Source organism: Macrosteles quadrilineatus, unplaced genomic scaffold (genome assembly GCF_028750875.1).
Source record: "Macrosteles quadrilineatus isolate MER2022 unplaced genomic scaffold, UCM_ALF_1.0 Scaffold_4__1_contigs__length_99947679, whole genome shotgun sequence".
NCBI lineage: Eukaryota > Metazoa > Arthropoda > Insecta > Hemiptera > Cicadellidae > Macrosteles > Macrosteles quadrilineatus.
In genome coordinates, this window is record NW_026542597.1 from 25,596,795 (window position 1) to 25,622,490 (window position 25,696).

The following is a 25,696-nucleotide window of genomic DNA, read 5'->3' on the forward strand; positions in this document are numbered from 1 at the left end:
AAAGTTAAGGGGGGTGCAAGTTAATTTTCAGCCACCGATTTGTGTAGATACAGTATATCCGTTTTGTGGTTTTAAAAGTGATGTTTGTGTGTATGTTGATTAAATTTGGTGTGGAGGTACAAATCCATGGTATCTCCAAGTGTTTTTTCACTTTTTTGAAATTTTGACTTTTAATTTTGATTTTCCATAAAATAATGGAAAAATCAACTTTTCTAAAAAATGGCCTGAACTGTTTTGATAAAAATTTAGCAGTTATAGTGCTTTGAATTTTGAACAAAATGGTATGACTCCAATTGCTGTAAAAATAACTTATGCTATATTTCCATAAAAGCCCCATAAAATAACGGAAAATTGGATTTTCAAAACGATTCCAGTTTTGGTTAAAATGACGTGTATGTTATGGTCCTTACATGTTTTTACAAAATAGTTCAGCTTCAATTGCGGTTATTGCAACTTTTGTGATTTGCCCTACAAAATATCACAGGTAAACTTCCCACCACCCATGATAATGGTTGTTGACAAGCTAATGGGAGAAAGTATGTGTCAGATTGCTGACACCGTTTATTTTCTTTTATGTGCCACCTTCACATCCTAGGACGCTAGGTTCTAGCCCGGGACTATTTTTACACATTACTTCAGGCTAGTCCTAGAGGATAGCAGCATTATCACATATATAAAATTCATTGGTGATTGGCAGGATTTGAATCCACGACCATGGGCTACTAAGCCCCAAGCTTTACCAATAGACCATCTCACTCCCCATAGAGGTAGAACTCGAGTAAATCAAATAAGTCCAAGAAATGTATTTTATACATTTTTTAATTTAACTTAATAATTATTTAACAATAATTCGTTTGATGGTAAATAAATAACATTTCTATTATATTTTAGGTTTGGTAAAATAAAGCAGGATAAAATTTTACACAACATAATGTGTCCTTACCACTCGTTCTTCGTTTAACTTACAATTTTAAATAATCATTTTAATACAAAAAGTTTTATAAAAAGGTTAACTTATTCCCTTTACAAAGCCAAGGCTTTCAACCAAGGGTAAAGGTCTTCTTGTTTTCAACAAATTCCTTAAAAACAAAGTAAAGCTAAATACACAGGATATTTATAACTTTTAAAATGAGTTAAGCAGATTTAAAAAATGATTAACGTTAACCAACAAATATATTAAATAATTTATATTTAAATATATAATACAAATTTATACAGATCAAGAAGGGAGAATACTATAGATGAAGACGAAATACACGGTGCAAGGAAGCTAGGAGCTGACGCGTGCTGAGATACGATTCTCAACCTCTGAAACAAAAAAAAATGTATCTAAACATCTAAACAAAATTCAATAGGATATTGTAGCAAACCCATTCAACCGTTAAAATATATTTACAAGATTTTTTTTATCAGGAAAGCTATTTTGGGGGGGGGGGCAAAGGGTAGAGTTAAGTTAGGTAAAGAGAAAAATATAGGACTTCTTTTAAAAAGCAGATAGTCTCCGGCTTTCTGAAGAAGTCCTATTCTTTCTAATAGGTACGGTACCTTTTATGTATAGAAGCAAGGCCCCACTAGAAAAAACAGGCCATGCTGCAGCTCGGGCAGCGCAACACTACGTAACAGTGGTGGATAGTTGTACTAAAATGCCAGCCAGGGTTTTAGTTTATTTACCTAAAACATATGGGAATGGCGATGGCAATGAATTTATCAATGAAATCTATCCACTAGTGTGACGTCATGGATCCTGCAGCATGGCCTGTTTTTTTCTAGTGGGGCCTTGATAGAAGCCCCTGAACTAGACATTTCTCTTGTAAAATGTTAAACTCTCCCCCTTACTAAAACAAAAACCCTTCTAATTATTTTGGAGATTGGATAGTTATTAAACAAGAATCTGTAAAAGTAAAGTCTTTTGTCTACTGACATTATAGACAAAAAGAGCTAAAGCTTAACTTTTAATGTACTGTAAAAATTATAGCTATGTTCAAGTAATAAATAGATTACACCAACACTTTTAAACAAAGTACGCTGTTGTCATCGAGTTGATAGCTGTTTCGGCTCCAAGCGAGGATTCAGGACCCAGATGCCATTTATCGTTGGGGTATTCATTAATGATGCTATCAAACAAAATGTCAACATTAGATAGTAACAGGACCAGTATTTGGATCATTCCCTAAAAAAATTATTAATAAAAAGGTTAAATACCTATAGTACTGTCTGTGATCCTGGAATTTAGGTCAGCAACCCAGGTTTTGAAGAGGATTATGTGTTTTTAACTCTGGTACCTGCTTGAAAATGAACCTTTAGGTTCGAAACCTGGGTCGCTGACCTAAATTCCAGGATCACAGACAGTACTACAGGTATTTAACCTTTTTATTAGTAAATTACGTGATCCAGAGGCTAAACATGTTCAAAAAAAAATTATGTGATACGCACACACAAAAATTAACTGTACCAGAGAAAAACTGAAGGTTACCTTAAAAAATGAAGGACAGAGAAAATGGAAATTAAATAAGACATTTTGTTAGAGGAAATATAGCTAATAAAGTGAAAATAAAACTAGGCTAAAAATTAAAACTACTATTGTCCAATAATACAAATTACTACCATCAAACCCACTTTGTTACACTACAACCAATTAGTGTTGAGGACATTTAGCTACTCAAAGGAAATCTTCATTTTATTTACTCACAGAGATGTACTTAAAGCGGCATCTCAAAGTTGACGTCCAATTTAGCTGCACGAGCGAGCCCGACAATAGACGACAGTTTGACAGCTAACCTCGCTGCTTCGTCTAGGTTGTCGCAAGGAAGAATCTTCATGCCACTGGACGCAATCAGGACTTTGGCATCGTCCACGTTGGTGCCCTGTAGACCGTATGAGAGTTACAGTACATATTGAATTATGGAGAGTTCTGCAATACAAACTCTCTTCTCTCCTGTTCTCTTTGCCTTAGAAACGTATTAATTTTGTTTTCTAAATAGGCAGATAAAGCAAGAGGGTTTCTGACTACCAGATAACAAAATTATCGCATAGATATATTCCATTTCATTATTATCATGAGTAGAATATTTCACATGGCAGTCTTAAGGATACTAGCCACCCAAAAAACTTTGTAGCTAAAGAGTGTTCTTTACACTTTACCTTTTTTGAATGTGTTTTTACTACTATAACTACTACTGTACTTTAACTACGGTATACAAAAGTCAAAAATACTAATGTTAAAAAACTGATAGAGAAATCATTACAGTTTGCTTAAAACGCTTTCACAATCATTGGAAGGACAGTTGACGGAACCTACATAGAAAAAAATATGATATTTCCAGTACTTTGATAGCGCGATCTCCTTTAAGACTGTGAAACATGGAATTGATTAGGCCAATAAAAACCATTGGTAAATGGTTATTGGTAGAATATTATCTGGGCTTCTAAGACAGAGGCACGTTGGTTTGAAAGTATTATCGTCAAACGTAAAGTAAAACCCAAAGTTTTTAAATGGAGAAACCGTTGAAATAAATAAATAAATAAAACCTAGGGAAGACATTGTTAAATTAATACCCATGTGGCTCTTCCTTTTGTTTCAACAGATTGCAAAAAGGTTAAGTTCTTTAAAAAGCTACTGGGAATGATAAAAAGGTCAATCGTACAAGATAAAACTTACTTGCAGTCTGCAAATGATGGGAACTTTGAGTTTGAGCTCATGAGCTGCGGCAATGATACCCTCGGCGATGACGTCACACCTCATGATACCTCCGAAGATGTTCACCATGATAGCATAAACCTGTGGACACTCAAAAAGTTAGACAAATAAACAACCAATGACAAAACAGCCTGTCAGCTTGACATGACATCAGCTGTCAGTGTGATATGTACTGTGTTAAATAACATTTTCTTTGCAATCAAAACTGAAATTGTGGGATTACAGTCAAGATCAAATCTGGCTGCGGCAAGGTTGGATAGCTAGATAACTTAAAATGTATAAAATTTCTTTGTTGTCTAATTGATTATGAACCGCTATATTTTCCATTTTGAAATCATGATCACTAATAGCACACTACGACAGTTAATAAGTACAGTAATAAGATAAAGTGATAATCTTCCACTCAGCCACAGGTCTCAGTTTGCGCTGCAACTTAGGTGTGAGGGAAAGCAGGCAGATTAGCTGGTATGATGAACTTAGAAATACTTTCTAAAACACAAAGAAAGTGCAGGTACATAAAGCTACCATGTGTATCTTTCAAATGTCTAAGAGTTAGATTGAGGAAAACACATTGTCTCAAAGGTGGAACCTGCGATGGTGTGCAATCATAACACTCAGAAATAGGTCTGAATTTCACGGTACTAGATGGTTACAGGGAGTCAGATAATCGAAACTCAACTGCGATTCCAAGCCATATATGTAAAACACAATTAAAGAGTGGAGAAATCTTCCATTAAAGCTATTACTGTACTTTGTAGCTCGCTTGCAGCAAAAGTCTACCTTAGGATCGGCAGTGATAATCTTGAAGGCTTCTTTGACAGCTTGGGCAGTGGCACCTCCACCGACGTCCAAGAAATTGGCAGGGCTGCCTCCGTGCAGCTTGATGATGTCCATGGTGGCCATAGCAAGCCCAGCACCGTTCACCAAACATCCGATGCTTCCTGTCAGACATTTTTAAACACTGCACGGAAAATCTATTGTTCCAAAGTTTAGTTATTCGTTTCCATTCCTAACTGATTAAACGTTCCAAGAGATCATAAGAATTTTTAAGTTTCAAGAAACCAACAAATGTCTCTACAATATTTTATAAAATGTTTGAAAACTTTACTTGTTTCTTTTTAGGAGAGAATGTCTAATGACTTTACATCATTTTCATTGAACCTAACTAGGTAAGAAATGTAATGGATCAGTAGTAACTGGTTATCATATGATTTTTAAATAATTATAGAGTTGTTTTAGTTCATTTCCAGGGTGAATTTTATCACTTCATTGATGATGTTGTGAGATATTTTATGAGAAAGGGACTCTGCAAACCAGTTGAAGTTCTTTAACAGCCTCAGAACAGAGTGGATACCTTCAAAACCAAATTCTAGACCTTACAGCAATTAATGCCACTTTCTTACAGCAATAAGTTGATAGAATAAATTTCTATCACTAGGATTCAACTAGGAATAGTTTTAAGAGGTTAAACGACATACCATCGAGTGCAATGTAGTTCAGGTTAAACTTTGCTGCTTCCACCTCCTTCTCGTCTTCTTGCGTCCAATCTCTCAGGGCAAACAACTCTTTCTGTCGGAAATCTGCGTTGTCGTCAAACCTCATCTTGGCATCAAGCGAGAAGTCTGTAATACACACAAGCTGATTATGAGAGATAAATTTTATTATTGGTGTTCTGCTTGGTTACCAAAAATGTTGACCTTTATTTTCCCTGATTGACAAAGAAAGCAAGACTTGAATTCCATAATACAATGATAAAATCATTATCAAGGAGTTTTTTTTTTTAATGGACGTGATGGTATAGGCCTATTCAGATTTAGAGGTACGATGCATCGAAAATGCATCAAAATTCCGATTCGATTTGAAGCATCAAATTGCAATTCGATTCAGTGGTGCTCCAAAAAAACCTAAAATAACACTTACAATAATAATTACAATTACAGTAGAACGTCGATTATCCGAATTAATTGGGGATTGGGGTTGTTCGGATAACTGATTTTTCGGATAATCGGTCATTGACGGGAAAAATACGGGGAACGGGAAATGACGGGAAGGGATAGCGGCCGGCGGCGATTTGCCGATTTCGCTTCTGTGGATACTGTACAATAATATAAATTTGACTAATTATAGAGATGTGCGAGTACTTGAGATTTCGAGTTCGAGTACGGCCTTGAAACTCGAGCTTATTTCTTAACTCAGCAGTTTCGAGTCGAGTTTGGTTTAAATTGGTAAAAAATCAATATTTGTTAAAATGTAACTTGTGTTTACATGAAATACTGGATAATTTTTACTACTGTAGATTCTACAGTAATTCAAATATTTTTACAGTGTAGAAATAAGCAAGAGGTAGTTGTCCTAACCTATTTTTTTAGCTGTTACAACAGAATAGGTCAACTCAAAGCAGTCGCCGGCGACTGACTGGCCATGAAAAACAATAGAAGGGAGGGAGGGGTTGTGCAATGACCTCGAAGTGAGCGGGCGTAACAACAGTGAATGAAGTAGGGGTTTAGGGGGGAGGGGAAGGGTCAGACCTTTGAGCTATATTTAGACTAGACTTTCACCACTTAGCAGCCGTGCGGTGGCGTAGCGCTACGGCCAGTCGTGATTGGCGCGCGATTTTATTGATTTTTGCTTCTTTCTTCCTTTTGGTTAACCGACGTTTCGGATGACCGGGCTTCGGATAATCGACGTTCTACTGTACACTGTTTACTTACAGGACGGTAAATACACATAAAAGATGGTAAGTGGTGATCAATTTTGTTTGGACACTCCAATCATCATCAGACCCATTCGCCTATTGGTATGATTCGCCTATTGTGTCTGATGATGATTGGAGTGTCCAATCAAAATCGATCACCACTTACCATTTTTTTATGTGTATTTACCGTCTTCTTGTGAGTAAACAGTATAGGTGTAAATAAGTGTTATTTGACATATTTTTAGTGCTTTCAGGTAATTCAATAACACGTACGATGCTGATCAAGAACTTATTTACGTTTTACATGTTGAATCAAAACACTTTACTTCAGATCCTCATCTGGCAATGAATTTCCATAGCGGTTGAAGACCGAGAGCATAGAATTAAGTGATCTAATAACAAAACACGATTTATACTTGGTGAGAGCATCAAGTCTTTTACAAAGTTTTTGAACAAAATGACAAGACTTAATAGGGTTAACCAGCTAGAATTAAGTGGATGAAGTAGTACAAGTTGTCTGCCTCAGATTGGAACTAGCTTGCTTGGCTGCTACGAGAGCTCGGATGGAGACCTTAATGTTAATTTACAGATAAGTCTACAGTAGTATTTTCCAACTCAAATAAACGTATCATATTTAAACTTCCTTACACAATAAACAGACCCATTTATTGACCAATGATCAAGGACAGCTGGGTCCAGTTACAAAATATCAAAATACTACTGAAATATAGGATCAAACCAGCTGTCACTTACAGTTGCCGTTCTGATCCTCAGCGTAGGGGTTTATCTCTATCAGCAGAGCGTCCTTTTTGAGAAACAGATCGTACATCTTGAGCAGCATCTCCGCAGTCTGGTCTCGCTTATCTTGCAGTCCCACCTTGTCTGCTACCTTCAGCGCAATGTCCTTCGACAGACCTGCAATCAGAGATAAGTTACCTTCCTGTATACTCCTGAACAGTATGGATTCTTGAATCACTTACACCCTGCAATAGAACAACAAAGTTGTGAAAACCCAATAAACTGAATACAACACAGTCTCACAAACTCCGCGTAATGTGAACTGGAAGGGTGTCGAGTAAGAGAAACTACAGTTTGTCAGGAAAAAGGGCTGATAATTAAAACTGAGAAATAGGCTATAGTACGTCTTCCTTTTGTTTCTCATACATAGATACATTTACAACACCATCGTATCAAATTCATAGATTTATATTAGTAAAAAAATACATGACTTACTTTTTCCCAAAATGATTGTGGTGTTAACTGACTGATTAGGCTAACAAAGCGCCTACACACGGTCATCAGGTATGCTTGACTAGCACATTCCAGTTCTAATGTCCGCAAGTAGCACTAGGTCCAAAAGGCAAAGGCAAAGTACAGTGTAACAATTACATCCACTAAGTTCTACAGTTTATCAGCGTTGCTGAAAGGTCAAGTAACACAAGCGTAGAGTTCTGTGCTTACAACAGATTCTTTACAGTTTCTACAAGATATCCGGATTACCAGGGTGTTTGTACCAAGTTGGTAGGACTTGACTGTACCACCCTTTTGTACCGCCATTTTGCCATTAAACGGTCCCTCTCGCTGCCCATCATAATACTTTAATTTGAAATGCCGACCGTACGAATGTAGGTATTTAAAGCCTTTTTTATGAATGGAGATGAGTGCTGGATGAGTGGCACGACCTTGTAGTCTTGTTTTATACAGTTAATCAGGTTATTATCTAAAATTTGTTCAGTTTTGAGTATTTGTTTAAGATTGGACACCATTTAAACTTGTGAAACTCAAGCAAAAACATCGTCATCAAAGCATTTAACCAAACCTAAAAAAATCTTTGAGCCTTGCTAAAAAAAAGAACAGTGAAAAGTAAACCACAATTTTCCTAGTTTTTGTTGCCAATTCAAACTTCAAAGTTCCTATATACTAAAAGCGCCTATAAAATGTAAGACTATAAGACCTTGAGTGATGTCGATGGGCTCGTACAAGATGGCGTCAGGATTCTCGGCTGCCACCTCCTCAATGTTGACACCTCCTTGTGATGAGGCGATGAGTACTGGGCCCTGTGTGCAACAGTAACAGTTGTAGAGTAAAGCTATATGTTACAATAGTAGCCTACCTATACAAGTTAAAAAAAATATTATAACTTTTCATTTGATCCTTGGTTACAATTAGCCGTATGCCAATACCTCTTTAAAATTGATACCAGCACTAGTTCCTCTCCGAAATCAATTCTTAATTCTCGATAGTGTCATTTTAATTCTTTGGTGCTAGATAAATTATTATCTAACAAAAGTCCATATTAGATAGTAAAAAGGACCAGGGTTTGGACTGTCCCCTAAGAAAAATTTAAAATATGCCAATGGCATTTTCGCAAACGAAATAAATTTTTTAGGTATATTTTCATCCCTTGTTATGGTTAATTACAGTCAACACAAGTAATAGTTAACACACATAAAGACACTTTCTACACAAACGTGGTCGATTGTCGCATATTTCAACAGGATTCAGAGATTTTGTGAATCCAAAAACACAAAGTATTAAGAATGGATGTTTCCTCGTTATTGTTGGTATCAAAAGCTTCGTTCAACTGAGGACTGCAATTGGCCCATCCCCATTTTCAAAGTTTAACCATGAAATTTATGGTTTTTTCAAGTTTTTTAAGTTTGATTAAATTTTGGCTTATTCACAGTTACTTAATTACTGAATCCATAAATTTGAATTATAAATAAAATATTGCAAATATTATTGCTTAACAGTATACAATATAGATATCACTATATATTTTATCATAGGTTTCTGTAAAATAGTTTGCAACTGCAAATGTATCGTAACATAACAATTGACTGTTTCCGCAGATAAGGTTATAAAAAGCAAAGCCATAAGTGATAAAACACTCTAGATTAGCAAAGTGAATTGCTTCTGTAACATAAACAATCATGTATAGAACTTTACTTATGTTGTTCATTTATTAACATGATAAGATACAGATAAGTTAATTGTTAGTTTCCACACAGTGTGTTAGTTATCTTTAAATCTCCTTCTTTATACCATCACAGATAACTACAGTCGAACCTCTATAAGACAAATTTCAACGCATAGGGGAAAAATTTTAACTATCAAGGTATGCTTAGTAAGGAGGTTCGTTTTATCGAGGTTTAATATTGACGTTATTCGTCTTAGAGAGGTTTCTCCTCAGTATTATAGAGGTTTCTCCTCGCTCTGAGATAACCTCTATACAATGACTGAGGAAGGAAGAGGGATGGGTGGGGGTTTCATGTTGAGACAAGCTTCTGTTTGTTTTAAATACGTACTATGGTGGTTAAAATCATGATAAATTTCTCTTATAGAGGTCGCATTTGTCTTGTAGAGGTTTGTGTTAAGAATATTCGTTGTATAGAGGTTAATCAGTCCTAGCCCGCGTCACAAACAAATTCGTCTTATGGAGGTTTTTAACCTAATTACTACTTTGTATATAGAGGTGTTTTTAGCATTGACCTTTATGAAAGTTTCAAGGGGATTAAAAAAAATAATCCTAACGAGGAATTTGTTTTACTGAGGTTCGTACTAACGTGGTATGACTGTACTTTGATAACACACAGCTGTTTTTGTTCTCCTTCCACGTAGACATTACCAAACTATTTTATCTGAACCACTTAACTTTTGTTAACAAAGCCACTTCATTTATTCTTATAACTTTAAATATTACCTTTAATAAAAATAATTAATTTAAATAATTAATAAAAACCTTTAGTAACTGGAATTCTGGATATCCCAAACTATCTCCCCTTTCTTAAGGTTTGGTGAGGGGGGGACTCTTTTAACGAACGTTAGGGAACAAACTAGTCTTGGGGTAGAGCGACGGGCCCCAGGATCTCGGGTTCAAATCCTGTCAATCACCAATAGATTTCATCTAAGCCTTAATGCAGCGACCCTGGAGGCCTAAAATATTTTTTTTTTTTACTGTAACTTACTTCTTTCAACAAATCCAGTATACCAAGTCAAATGCTCAATCCTGTATATAAAAACTTACAGAGAAAGCTCGCTCCATCATGATGGCGAAGTAGAACTCTCTCCTCGGAAACTTTCTCTCAGTGACCATGACAGCGTTACATATCCGTCCCTTCTCTCCAGTCTGTTTGGTGATCAGGTAGTCTCCCAACATCTGGCCAGCCAGGTCCTCGGCCTCCTCTGGTCTGTAACAAGTACCTAACGTTGATTCTTTGTGTGTCATTATTTGTGATGGTAAGTATACAGTATGTTAGGCCTATTTGAGGAATTGTTGGTGATGTTTCCCATCACGATTGATCTTGCCTGAGCCCTCAGCTTGTACAGACGTGTTCATTACGTTTACCTATGATTTTTTATGACATTATTATTTGTACTATTGTTGTTTTATTTCAGGATAATTATTTCTTGTTTAGACTATTGTACAGTTATCTGTGTAATAATTCTTTTGCAATTTCCAGCTTTAGCTTGGTTGGTGTTTAATTAATCTTGTCTGTGACTGATCATGATTGAAGAAAATATCTGAAAGAATACCTCAAATAAAATATTCCATCAGTTAGAACTTATGACAGTTTAGAAGAGTTACAACTCAAACATCAAATTTTTAGGCATATTCTTGTACGCGATCAAATCTGCAATTTACTGTAAGATTACAATAACTGTAAAGATATAAATGACTAAAAAAACATTATATCAATGAAAAAATCTCAAAACACGCTGTTTCAATAGCTTAACAAAAACTTTTTAATTTTAATTACTTCCTAAGTTTAAAAATAAGGTTTTGACGTATCTGTTATTAACACATCAAGTAGATTTACAATATTACATATTTCAAAATGAAAAAGGTTAGGTTAAGTTAATACAAAAACTGATATAGGCCTACAACAACTTAGGCTTTAATAATGTTATTTTTGATCTGAAACATAAAAAACTTCCATCACTGACTATTAAAAAAATAGACAAAAATACAAGCCGACTCACGTATAGCACATCCTGACGCCTCCTTTCAACCCGCCCTTGAAGTGACCTTTGCCTCTACCACCGGCCAACACCTGAGCCTTCAGTACAATGTCCTTGATGCCCAGACTCTTGGCTAATTCACCGGCCTCCTTCTTTTGCTTGGCCACCCCGAACTTGGGCGTCGGGATGCCTGCCTCGTTCAGCAGTGTGTAGGAGATGTGCTCGTGGACGTTGAGGTTCCTCTTGGGCTGCTGGCTCCATGGCAGAGACGCTCCCAGTAGCTGCAACAAAAGGTGTTTCAACAATATAAGAAAAGTCAATAGCTGTTTGATGGTTCAAAAATGGACCCAGCAGTAATTGATCATTGGGCTTTAATAAAAATAAAGATAAATAAACAGCTGATATTAGTAACAAAGCAATAGTCTCATCCATTCAATGCTCACCCCTCACTCGTCTCAGTTTTGAAATACAGACCCTGATTTTTTGGCATGGTAGCCTATTAATTAAATATATAATCCTTAATATATACCATCTCTTAGCTAACTTTCAACAGTATAGGCTTTTGCAGGCAGTTTTATAATTCGTAACTTTTTTGTGAAAAAAAATTAATTCCCTGCCAGACATCTTTAGTCCTTTCTGAGAAGTCATTTTCCCTTGCTAACGTTTAGCAGTAAATATCATCCTGACAATGCAGGTGACGCTGAATAAATCGATGAACTCTATTTTAAGTTTAATTTGGAATCCATTTTGTAAAACCGTGTGCTCACTAACAATTGTAAAGTATAATTCAAACCATTCAGCAATGGGCTTTGAAAGAACACCTATGATGGAAAAAAGGACAAAGCACAAAAGAAAAAAGGAAAAAGCACAGAGAAATGTAACAAGATTAAAATACCATGTAGTTATAGTGCCCATCTTCAAATCTCAAGCTTACTATTTTGGTTCCAAGTGAGATATATTCAGGTTCCAGATGCCATTAATCATTGGGCTATTAATTAATTAAGCGATCAAACTAAAGATCGATTGTTGATAGTAACAAGATCGGTGTTTGCATCATTTCCACTTTCGTTGTACTAATAACAAGTAACCAGACTGGTATTTTAAACCAAATAAATGTTTTAAAATCCTATAAATATTTCTACAATGGAAGTGTGACATCAAAACTATTCCATAGTGAACAAATGTCAACAAAAGTAGGACTAGATAAAGTGAGGAATGATTAACTGATAAATCCATCATGTGTTCTGATTTAACATTCATGTGTTGTCAAGTTGAAGTCCAAGGTTGCAGCCTTCAGCCTTGGAGATAATATTATCACTTTATTCAATCTACATACACAGGTAATACAGGCATGAAACGGGCAAAAATAATTTCAAAATTATCTTCAGCTGATCCATGAGGACAGTATAAGACAGAATGTTAATCTATGATTAAATTGTATTTAATACACAAAAATAGCTATGAACAGAAAGCAGAGCAATCACATGCTAGAGGTAATAGGAATCAATTTTTCGTTTAGTTTTTAGTGATTCTGTAAGTGAACAAAGTAATGAATGGTCACAAATGATATTTTTTCCGAGGAAGACTTAAATTACGGAAACTCAAGGAAATCAAGTGAAAACTAATGTTGAAGTTGACAATTTAAAGAATGGAACATCTTTATTAGCAGAATTTAAAGGCACACAGAAAAATAACAGTTACAGATACTTGTGTGTAGCTGAAAGTGAAGTTGAAGAAGATGGAGAGGTGAGAGTGATGTGTCTTTAAAAGTGTATGGACAGTACGAGGAAGAAATTTATTCCAGATGAGATTAACAAGTCCTTATATTGGATTTGAACAGATATTAAAGCTTTTTGACCCCACTATTAAAATCCAAGGGAGAGCGCATATTTTATGAATTTCCAAAACCCATAGACATTTTTGAGAAAGCGTGACGTCTTACAACAAGGACTTTTTCTCAAAAAAGTTAATTACAATTCTGCAATTTAATTTTGATAAGAAATCTTATAGTCGTATGTTAATAAATATGCAACTATTGTCTCTATTAAAAATTAAAAAGAAAATAAGTGGTATCTATTCATAAACACCACTTCAGTTTAATTGTCCCGTGCAACACGTGTTGCACGGGACACTTTTTAAATGTATTATAAAACAAAAAATAAAGTACATAAAAAATAGTAAACTACATTGTTGCCTTCATTTTATATTTTATCTTTATTGCTTTGAAGTTGTAATAAATAATATAAATTAGTTTGGGATTTAAAACAAAAATCTCACCTTTTGTGTGTTGCACGGGACAAGCAAACATGGATTGGAAATTTAACAATACCTCAAAATCTATTTAATATTTCTTTTTTCTTTTACAAAGGTTTAACAAACTATATTTTCAATTATTTACTAATGTAAGTTATTTCAATTTATTGACTCATCTAACCATAAACATTTTTACTTAAAATTCTGGAAAAAAGTACCATTTGACTGTAATAGAACTTGCCCAAGTTTGAAGCTTCATTTCATGAAAAATAATTTTTTATTTTAATTTTAAAGACTGGTTAAGGGAGATTCTATTATTGTTTTATATAAAAAACAATGTTTTAACCAGTTTTAATCAATTCTTAAAAATAACAAAGCAGGACCACTTCCCAGAGAATCGCCCACAATAATAAGATATAAAATGTTTAGGCTAACAAATAAAATCTTTGAATTATTTTTTGCCATAGGATTGATAGCTACAATAAATTAAGTTAGCTTGTAATCGTCAATCCACTGTTTACTCAATCCAATGTTTATCCAATAAATACTCAATTGACAATTAGAAGATACATAACCTATTTTGTCATAGTAAGATCCTCAATATTTAAATGTGAGGCAGGCCTGACCTAAAAAGTCACACAATGGTTCCGGGAGGTAATATTAGCAGATCACAGCTAACGGGCAGACTGCCAAACTGTGCCAAGCCTGGCATAAACACAAACCTTCACTAGTTTAGCATGCACATTACTAATCAGTGATTAAAATGTCATTAATATTATATTTATATTTGGCTTCCTTAAGTAATCATCCCAAGCTATCACCTGTACAAAAAACTAAGTTGAGTGAAGCTTTCAGAACGTTTTGAATCTAAGATAAGTACCAAAGTATTCTTAGAGCGGAAATTCAAACCAACTTTTTAAACTAAACCAAAATGTTTTGATTAAACCAAAAATTAGATTTAAAAAGTGAACTGTCTTAAATGCTTCTAGTCTGACTAAGGATAAAAATAGAAATAAAAATCAATCACTGCACAGTCGAAAGGAAACCACTAATTTACTGGGTTGAGCTTAATTGGACAAATCTAAACTGGCTTCATCCGGACAGTTGTTCAAAACAACAAACAACATTCCTAACCTAATAAACTTTGAAAACAAACTAAAAGATCAATGTTAGAGAGAGTAATCCACTAAAAACAATGACTATAAATAGAGGATAAATAATATTTTGTAAACTGTATCTGAAGAATCTATACTAGTTTACATCACATTGACAAACCCTTATTTTTCCTTGATACAATTATAGTACAGCTCAATTTATTTGTACATTATGACAAGAGAATTACAAAATACACCCATGTGAGTATTTAATGTGTGCAGTATGACTCAATACTGGAATGAGTGCATTCTTGGCAAAAAGCCATCAAAGGTAATCAACATAATCTGCCAAGTAAGCAAATAACGACTAAACTCAACAAAAACTATAGTCAGCGCTACGACAGGCTGTTATCTTGCACTAATGAATATGAGTGACATCAGGTTTTCTATCTTGTTATTAGATTTTTTGAAGTAAACTTAATTAAGTGACAGCCCAAATCACCAACTACCTATGTACAAGGTCGATCTTCCAGTTTCCAGATTTATTACCTTTCAGATGGATCGAAACTTTAAGACAATTTTGGCTTGACCAAATTGATGATATTCAACAATTTGTACATTTCTTAGAATATTTTCTGATAAAAAGCAGAATTATTTGTAATAAACCCTCTGATTCTCACAGTAAACCACAGTTTTATCAAGCTTGAATTCCTAACAGGATGAAATTTATGACATCATGGGCATAAACACTCCCGACTGGAGCAGGTCCCCATTTGGAATTTTGGGTCCAATGATCTGTTATGTGACTTTTTGGCTGGACCTGCCTTAAATATTGAGAACCATACTTTGACAAAATAGGTTAATCAGTCAAGTATGTATTGGATAAAAAAGAGACGTCAAGATAGGTAACCTATTTATTTCTAGCCATCAATTATGGAGGGAAAAACCAATAAATAGAAGATTTTATCAGTCAGTGTATATTAGTGTTGAAGTTAAAAAACCCATAAACTAATCTTAGTGGAGTCAAACATGTTTTAGGCCTAAATTTTCCCAATTTTCTTGGAGTTTTAAAAAAGTTCTACAACTAGTCACTAAAAAATCCTTTATCTTCAATATAGGATTTTATTGAGCGAAAAACACATTGTATACAAGCCTAAGTTAATCTACGCTGTTTTTTATCGTTTGTGTGACCTGTTGGTTATTTTTAGGTCATAGATTATTGACCAATGCTGATACTGTTGCTTACAATGTAAACGTGTCATTGGCAAATAAACAATTTTATTCTTATTCAACTTTAATATGGTTGTATTTAATTTAAAGCAGGAAAAAACTAGCAGCAAAACCCCGCAATGCCTGGGTCAAAATAAAATTCACAATAATCGTTATACAGGATGTCTCGGAACTCTCTACCAATATTTTAGAGCATTGATCCTGGGTAAGAAACGTACCTAAATATCACAATTATGAAGATTTTTCAAATTCATAAAAAAATGGTGTCCATTTATAATTTTCTTTCTTAAATAACTCAAAAACCATTTATTTTACAAAAATTTTAAATGGCCGCCATTTTGTTTTATGAATTTGAATAATCAAGATAATTTTTTGGTAGCTTTGTCTAGTTGTCATAAATGTTTGTGCAAAGTTTCCATTTCGTATGTTTAACCATTCTTTAGAAAAAAATTAATAACTAAAAAAAACAAAATGGTGGCTGTGTGAGTAATTAAGGACTTCCGGACAGTTTAAATATGATATTTAGTTATGTTTCTTACCCATGAGCAATGCCCTAAAATATTAGTAGGGAGTTCCGGGACACCCTGTATAATATGTTTTTTGATTGATTAACAGTAGAGACAAAAGAAATACCACAAAAAAATATTTGGCCTAAATATTCCAAATTTACCATTTCAAAATAACAATATAGGTATCTAAATGGTACCAATAACAATATAAATTATATGAATACTATTTATAGGCTACTATTCTATTTTCTACTCTTATCCAAACGGTTTAAATAACTTTGAGTAATTGGTGATATAATAATAATTTGATAACAAATATCGCTACAATAGTAAAAATTGCAAAGTTGTAACAAATGAATACATTATGTACATTGAACTTCAAGAGGTTGATAAGAAAGTTGACCTTGGCGCATCATTGTTAATGACCCATGAGTGGCTTACTGCCCAGACGCAAACAAATCAAAGGTTGAGCTTCAATCACTTTATAAAATAACTGATCTCCAATTTCAATCAAATATTTGATAAAGATCTTCTTTTCGTTTTCACAAAATACTAAATGTAGTGTTTCAGGGTTAAATTTATAATTTATAATTTCCTAAGCCAAAATTCTTTGCTGCAGATACATTTAGCTAAAATATTTGTTATTTTATTTACGGCTTAAAAACTATTATCGTTCATCTTTGTTTAAAGAAATGTATCAGTTTAAAACAATATCTACGTATATTTTTCTTGTAATTTGATTTATTTATTATGGTCATGAGGACTAAGGAGATATTAAAAGTCTAACTGCAACTACTTCACAACTAAATCAAATTGTTGTTGTACAGTACTCTGCTCCTAAGAGACCTAACTCAATAGGTTGTCGTTTATTTAATAGGATCATCACCTTAATTAAATTTATTTGATCTTTCCTAGACTAAACGGAACTTATTTTGATGATATTTGGTGATAACTGTTTAAGGAAAAACAAATTGCAAATTCTCAACTACGATAGCAAAAAAAATAAATTTTTTACTCTATAACATTTATAAAATAGTTTGAATTGACTTAGAACCAAACTTTATAGATATCAGGACTACCGTCAATAATAACTATTTTAGGCTATTATTTCATTCACTTTTATCAAAATTAACTTCTAAATTATTTCTACACCTTGGATCCAAAGCCATGTACAACAGCATAGGCCTAGTTAACCTTTGGTCTGTTTTGTAACCTCAATGTCCGTCTTTCTCTCTCAAGGGTAAGCCTCGCCTACTTTCCCTTTCATTAAACCATTGCATTAAACCAGTCTGTAAATTTATTACACACCCGAACACAAGATAAGAATCTAACTCAGAACTGATAAGAACATTATTGCATATGGGCCTGGATTTCCTTAACTTGTTCTAAACGTTTAAAATAAAATGGTCCAGACTGTGTTGTGAAAGAAGTACCTTTTGACCTATGTTAATTATTCAGTGATTAATAAATGATTCCCATTTTATAATGTTGTCTTCCCATCTGATATAACTTACACAGGAAATTAAAATTATTTAAAACAAGTTTTTGGTGGAGAAACACGATAAAGAAAAGCCAAATGCCAGATTTGAGGTTCACCTCATAAATCCCACCCATCCCATCAACTATTATACTTTTAATTAAAATGACAAAAAAAGCTAGGTATTTTAAGCCAAGTACGAATGGAGATGAGGGTTGGATGAGTAGCACGATACTAACGATACTAAATAAGGCTGACATGTTCCTTAAGACAGGACTGTTAATTAATAGCATACAGCCAATGGCAACTAAGGGACCTACAGTTAAGTGGAATCGGAACCACATTTCTGCCTTGTAATTTACAAATTGGTCTAATTATCAAGATAACTTCAGATAGTCGTAATTCTCACTCGTAGTTCTCACCCGTCAATCCACACCAGAGAGTATCGCATCTATAGATCACGCTTATAAATATCCACAACTTTGTAGCGATTGCAACCAATTGACGATTAATTGTTACTGATTGTAACTGGTGGGGCGTGTCTGTGGAATAATGGAAGAGTTGTGTGGACAGATCAGGGTTGAGACATGGAAATACATAATAAATTAATCGTATGATTGAGGAATTAGGAAGGGCTGTAACTGTCTATTTTAAAAGGAAAGGTTTTACCCTGAGGCTGATCGTGCCCATCGCCGTAAACACCCTAAGCCAGCTTTTGATGAGCTGTGGATTTACTGATTCATTACATGAAAACAATGAAATGCTTTATTTTCCATTAGGCATGAAATGCAATACCCTAGGCATCGTCAGAACAAATAACATGTAATGGTCAAATTTTATTAGGGGGGTTCGTTTTAATTATTTAAAGGCCGCGAAGGCTTGAGCGCGCTCGACAACAATGCCCAACATGTCCACTGCAAGTCAAGTCGCCTAGTTCGTGCCTTGGCCGCCACGACTTCGGGGCGCTGACGTAGACGTGGTGGGGAGAAGCCGAGACCAGCGGACAGTGGTCATTTCTTGAGACAGTCAGTGGCGAGCGCTTGTTCGCCAAACACCCTTCGAGTAGGCAGTCGGCGGCGAGCGTTAGGTTCGCGCACACCAACCTTCCTTAGGCTGTGCGAGCGAACAAAGTATCCGGACGAAGGCGTGCGAAACATAAGTATATACGTAAGTACACTGGTTATAACAATCGTATACGTTATACCTCTACTCGTATCCCCTTTAGTGAGGGAAATTACGATATTTATTAGGCGATTCTAGGCCGTTTATCGTAGTTTATAGAAAATCGTAATTTAACGACCGACGCTGCGAGTGTAGTGTCGCAGTCACCTACGCCTACTTTTAGTTATCCAAAGTGGTTTTGTTTTATCTTAATCAAGAGTTTTATTTATTTTCCTTAAAGCCAAGAAGAATTGGCATATGCGCCTTCGACGTTTTATTTTATTTCATTATTTACTTATCGCGAGTTAACGTTGTTTTCTTTTAATTCCGAGAAGATTATTTTTAGTTTTATTTTGAGAAGTGAGACCTTTCGTTAAGCCTAGGAGCTGGGTATTTATTTTATTTCCTAATCTTCGCCTATTTATCTATCGGCCCCTAGTAGTCAACTTAGACTTGGCCTTGTCAGCGCGTCGCTGTGCTGACACCAAGTTATAGGAGTAACTATAGTTAGTGTATTCCTTAATAGCAACTCGTGTACGGTGCGTCGACGTGCCGATGTACACAGTGTGTACTTGTGTACTAGTAGATCGACGCAACAGTAAATCCACGAGGACCGAGGAGCAGTGAGCGAGTGACGAAGACTGTTAGCGAGACCCTGGACTACTCGAGCTGTCCGAGCAAATCGGAGGTAAGTTTACGATAGGTGCCCTACCCGACATAAACACCTCACAAACAATATACAATTTTCATAAAAATTAAAACTAATAAATGCAAGACCTTACAACTAAACCACTACCTGAAAACGTAAGAGTTGCGTTGATATGAATAACCAATAATGAACTAAGTTAACTGTTTAATACTGAAATTTTGATTGAAGAGATGTTGTTAGGGTGTATAAATTACTCGGATTGACAGTAGAATAATTCAACAATTTAGAACCATGTGATTTTATTACATTGTTTCAATAAGTTGGATGTCGGTTTCTCTTAAGGAGAAATCGACATTTTAAACTCCAAAACTACATCCTAAAGCCACTGGTTTCTCCCCGGCAACCCATGACTAAAAATTAAACTACCTATATCATATACTAATTTGGCAACCTAATAATTAAACTCCACATATTAAGTACTTATTGAGGTTATTAAAACGTGCTAAAAAGGCTGAGGCTGGGGTAACGGCTGCAGTGGACGAGAGTGCAAGAGTAGGTTAAGCCCTTTTGTCATTTTGTTTTGCAGCACTTGACGGCTGATATTGGCTGTAGCCAGACTGAAAGGGATTTCGGCCAGTACGCTCTGCTTGCGTGCCAGGTACATATACATAAAACGGTGACGCACACGGCACTTTCAACGAAGCTGCCCACCGCTTATTTAAAATGGGCCTCTTCCAACTTTGTTGGACCAGTGAACTTCTTGTGAGTTACACATCAGACCTTACCTAAGCAAGATTCTAATCCTAAATCTACAGTGTTGTCTCATGACCGGAAGAGACAATGTCTTTGACCATTTGAAAAATCTGCCATCAACTGGTTGTTCAATAACTGCCACTAACTGGTAAACTGTTTAAGTTAGGCCTACTAACAACACTGGTAAACCAAAAGCTTGATCACAATAGCTTAGTTATAAACTTGACAACCAGGTTGCAGCATGTCTTGTAGACCTATTTAGTTCTAAGCCATTTTCTTTTATTTTTTTATCATACCCTTACTAACACAGAGTTTCAAGCAGTGGAATTTGGATTAGATTACTCATATGTGTCTAATATATATTGTATAGTGTATATGTCAGAAACATAAATTTCTAAGAAATTGAAAGAGGTTTCCACAGAAAAGTCGAATGATGACCACACAGTCTTATTTGCGACTACCAGATTCTGGTTTGTAATTCTTCCGCATTTCCGGACGTGAGTCACCTTAAGGAAAATCACCAGCGTTAACTAAAAGCGGATATATTTATTCTAACCATCAATAAAGTAGCATATATTAATTTAAAACATTAGGACCTACCTGGAATTTTTTAGGCCTAGATGAAAAATTGTAGGCTGTTAAAAACCTAGTTAAACACACATGAGTTTGAGAACTATAGCCCTTCTAAGCATCTTCCGGAGATGGATTTAAACAACAGAAGCCTCTCTTTTCTCAATGTCATCATTCCAGTCGAACAAGCTGGATTTCAACCAGGATACACTGCTGCCTTCAGATTGAGTCCAAATGTATTAAATTTTATTTGATAGAATGATAACCAATTTAAGTTTGTATGTATTAGTATTTACATTTAGGCAACTCAAGGATGGCTTGGCTTGCTGCAGAGGATATGAAGCTACAATAGCCCTTTTATGTTTGAAGCAAATACATAAATTGATAGGTAAATTAGTTTAATAAAATAGAACTGAACTTATTCATGTGTCAAAATTAGTAAAACAAAAACAATAATAATAATAATAACTTAAAAGTCAGCTGCAATTAAACAATGTTAAAACATATCACTTCTTTCCACCAAGTTTAGGCTTCTTCAATTAACCTCCTCTGTGGCCTGAAGGTCCTTGTTGATCTTCGCAGCTGAGGAGGTACATTCGGGTGGGGTAAAGCTTCTGCAGTGGATGTTCTAGATCGTAGCTGAGGAGGGACATTCGGATGTTGTGAAGCTACTGCAGGGATTGCTCTAGGGCTAGGAAATACAGCTGGTGATCCATGGTTTTCTGGATTTTGTACTTGGAAATCTGAAGAAGACAGTAGCTGTGGTAATCGTTTAATGCAGGGGTCGTCTTCCTCTTCCGATTCATTGTCTTGGTAGCATTTCTGAATTTGACTTGTATGTCTTTTAGTGTGTCCATTAGAATCAATCAATCATGTGTTCCTACCTAACTGTCTAAGTATGGTTCCTATTTTCCATTTTACTTTCCCTTCAACAAAAGTACGAATGTACACTTTACTCACAATGGAAAAGCCTCTGGATTTATTATATCGCAGCACTTCAGAAGGTTTATATCTCTTGAGTTTATCTCTTGTGATGGTTTGATAAAATCTAATTTAGTTCGCAGATTACGACCCAAGAACAAAAATGCAGGTGTTTTCCAGTTGCAGTGTGAGGTGTAGCTCGATAGCGAAATAAAAATGTCCTCAAGTTGTCTGTAAACAAGCTATGCTCTTTATTGTACTGTAATTTGTTCAGAGCTCTTTTAAAGGTACCGGTATCTACATTTTTCTCCACTTGTCCATTAGAACTTCCGGGTGAGCTACTGGAGTCGTAATATGTTTTATATTATTGCGCAGGCAGAAATCTTTAAAACCTTGCGAAGTAAATGAAGTTCCATTGTCTGAGACGATTGTTCTAGGTATTCCATATTTACAAAAACAATAATAATAATAACTTAACAGTCAGCTGCAATTAAACAATGTTAAAACATATCAAGCCCAATCGCTGTTTAAAAGGTAATTGCCAAAATCTTAAAGGCCTACTATGTAAGAAGTCTGCCAACACAAACGGCTTTGCCCTTAGTTAAGTTATGATACAAAAGTACTTCAGTCAGTTAGAAAACCACCAATGTTTAGTCAAAAAATACTTTAGAACCTAAACACTAAATCCTAATTCAACATGGTATTAGTTTAACACGGAAACCTAATGTTGTTTTAGCAAGTATATATAGAGCTAAATCACAACTATGACCGAGAATATATTAAAGTGATCTTATTACTGTATAATTCAGAGCTGAACTCAACAGTAGGCCTACAAGAGCCACACCCTGACTGCAGCTGCAGCTGAAGTAAGAACCAGGATCAATGTTTTAGCCTGAATCATCTTGCCTGGATATTCATAAGGCACTAACTTAACACAGCAGTTCTGCATACAACCCGCTCATCCCTGAATCATTCTGGAGCTGAATAAGTTACTGTGCTTCTATATGCCTATAATAGCAGTTGTGTTAAAAGGGCACTGGACTAAATAGGCCTAGGGCCATGGGAGTAATTAGTAGAACTTAAATACCAACCCCTCATATTTGGTACTGTAAAGTAGGTATCCAGTTTTGTACAGCTAAGTTAAGCAGTTCTAGCTCGTAGTAAGTTAATAGACTTTTTTAAGATGAAATCAATAGGTACCGAACTTAAGTTCAGTTACACTTTTCATTAACTTAGTGGCCGGGGAAAGAAGACACTATTACGGCCACACTTACAGTGGAGTATATATTAACTAAGTAACTTACGCCGAGGTTTACCAATAAATAGCCTATGTTTTTAAGTTTGTGTTAAAAGCTAAGGCTACATCTCATTTATTTATTTTATTTTGATTACTAAAGCTTCACTAGTATTAGCGCTTAGTTGAACAGGCTGTTATATTGTTCCTAAATACCAGTTAGGCCTAGGCCTAGCCAAAACAAGCCTAAAATCTTATAGGCCCTAGGCTATGAATGATAAAGCTATTTTCGAAAAGACCTAGGCCTAACCTCAATTTTAATTTTGAATGTTAGGAAACTTATCTTTAAATTTTAGTAAAAATAATCAACTCTGAATCGATATAGAGGTCATCAAAAGTACATCAAAATGAAAAATTATTGAAATTACTGTAACCTTTCACAACAAAAATCACCTTCAAAGGACCAGCTGATTCGATAGCCATATTGGTCAAGGATAGGTTATTAATAGTTACCTTAACATTATACAACTTTTAACTAAGTAGTGGAAGATTTGAAATAGTGAATGGGAAAGATGTATTACCTAAGTTATATTTACAAGGGTTTCACTCACCTTAACGCAATTTTTCCTAGAAATCGATTCAGCTAGAGTAAGACCTCTGCTCAACATGGTCGCCATGTTACCAGACAACTCACTAAAAGGGTCAAACTACAAGCTGAATATAAACAGTTTTGTATAAAAACAAATACAAATTGTTAGCTGACAGTATTATATTTTTAAATTTATGAGTAAGTTTGATACAAAACACGTAAAAAATACCAACGAAAGGTTTTTATACAATTAAGTCAGAACTCCCTTTGAGCTTTTGGCTTGTTTTGTTGTGCTACCTCCAAAAACATGAAGCTTTGTTGTTGCTATAGAAAAATGCCAAGCTTATTTTACTTTATTTACAAACGGCATCATAGGCACTATCCATTTTGTTTTTAGTAATAATATTGAGCGGAGCGAGCGAAGAAGCTCTTACACGTCAACTCTTATGCATTTCGTAAAACGCAAACTACTCCTAGACGGCTGAACCAATCGTTTTAAAATTTTGCATGGTAATAATACTATATCGGTGAGTGCCAACATCTATATGGCGTTAAAAAAAGTCTTTCAGGAATCCGCCCCACTGGGTCTCAAAGTTTCAATGTAATCCTTTATGGAAGCAGTAAGGCCTATTTGACACATAAACAAAGACATGAGATCAGCTGTTGACTTTTGAATGCAGTAGATAAAGAAATAGCTGCTGATAGCTCATTCCACAGATATTAGAACAGAAACGGTATGGGTCAAAAATACAATCAAATGACGACACTAGCTTAAAGTCCGTGACGTAGAAAGTGGTGAAGGAAGTAGAGGTGAGCAGTCTGGAGTATGGAAACTGTTTATGTCGATTAGATTATGGTATATCTACTATCCTAAAATGCTATGGGAAGGGAGGAAAACAGGTCCGCGATGTAGGAAGTGGTGGAGGAAGTAGTCAAGGGTGAGCTGTCCGGAGTGTGGGAACTGTTTATGACGATTAGATCAAGGTATCTACAATCCTAAAATGCTATGGGAAGGGAGGAAAAAAGCTCCGCGACGTAGGAAGTAGTGAAGGAAGTAGTAAAGGCAAGCTGTTCAGGGTATGGGAACTGTTAATGACCAATAGATTAAGGTATTTGCAATCCAATAATGCTAAAGGAAGATAGGTAAACAGGTCCGTGACGTAGGAAGTGGTGAAGGAAGTAGTCAAGACGAGCTGTCCGGAGTGTAGAAACTGTTTAGGACGATTAGATTAAGGTATCTGCAATTCTAAAATGCTATTCAAGGGAAGGAAACAGGTTCGCGACCTAGGAAGTAGTGAAGGAAGTAATAAAAGCAAGCTGTTCGGGGTATTGGATCTGTTTATGACGATTAGATTAAGGTATTTGCAATCCAATAATGCTAAGGTAAGTAAGGTAAGCAGGTCCGCGACGTAGGAAGTAGTAAAGGCAAGCTGTTCGGGGTATGGGATCTGTTTATGACCATTAGATTAAGGTATTTGCAATCCTATGATGCTAAGGGAAGGGAGGGAAAAAGGTCCGTGACGTAGGAAGTGGTGAAGGAAGTAGTAAAGGCAAGCAGTCCGGAGTGTTGAAACTGTTTATGACGATTAGATTATGGTATCTACAATCCTAAAATGCTATGGGAAGGGAGGAAAACAGGTCCGCGATGTAGGAAGTGGTGAAGGAAGTAGTAAAGGCGAGCAGTCCGGAGTATAGGAACTTATTATGACGATTAGATTAAGGTATCTGCAATCCTAAAATGCCATCGGAAGGGGGGGAACAGGTCCGTGACGTAGGGGGTGGTGAAGGAAGTAGTCAAGGTGTGCTGTCCGGAGTGTGGGAACTGTTTATGAGGATTAGATTAAGGTATCTACAGTCTAAAAATTCTATGGGAAGAGATGGAAACAGGTCCGCGACGTAACA

The 25,696-nt window shown here is 35.4% G+C and overlaps 1 protein-coding gene across 1 annotated transcript; it reads right to left on the reverse strand.

Moving 5' to 3' along the window:
* Positions 1–801: 801 nt before the first annotated feature.
* On the reverse strand, positions 802–24,012 carry LOC128992155 (succinate--CoA ligase [ADP-forming] subunit beta, mitochondrial). Its single transcript, XM_054415594.1, has 10 exons — positions 23,817–24,012; positions 11,376–11,635; positions 10,420–10,582; positions 8,347–8,449; positions 7,146–7,307; positions 5,176–5,319; positions 4,478–4,638; positions 3,659–3,778; positions 2,690–2,864; positions 802–1,308 (listed from the first exon to the last, which is right to left on the reverse strand). The coding sequence occupies exons 1-9, from the start codon at positions 23,880–23,882 to the stop codon at positions 2,700–2,702; spliced, it is 1,344 nt and encodes a 447-aa protein (XP_054271569.1). The 5' UTR covers positions 23,883–24,012; the 3' UTR covers positions 802–1,308; positions 2,690–2,699.
* Between the last annotated feature and the right edge of the window lie 1,684 nt (positions 24,013–25,696).

Excerpts from the sequence above, each read along its gene's own strand:
- LOC128992155 (XM_054415594.1), bottom strand. The coding sequence starts at position 23,882 with ATGGCGACCATGTTGAGCAGAGGTCTTACTCTAGCTGAATCGATTTCT. Across the intron at positions 4,639-5,175 it reads GAACTACATTGCACTCGATG|GAAGCATCGGATGTTTGGTG; the intron begins GTATGTCGTTTA and ends AATGTCTGACAG. Across the intron at positions 3,779-4,477 it reads TTATCACTGCCGATCCTAAG|GTTTATGCTATCATGGTGAA; the intron begins GTAGACTTTTGC and ends GAGTGTCCACAG.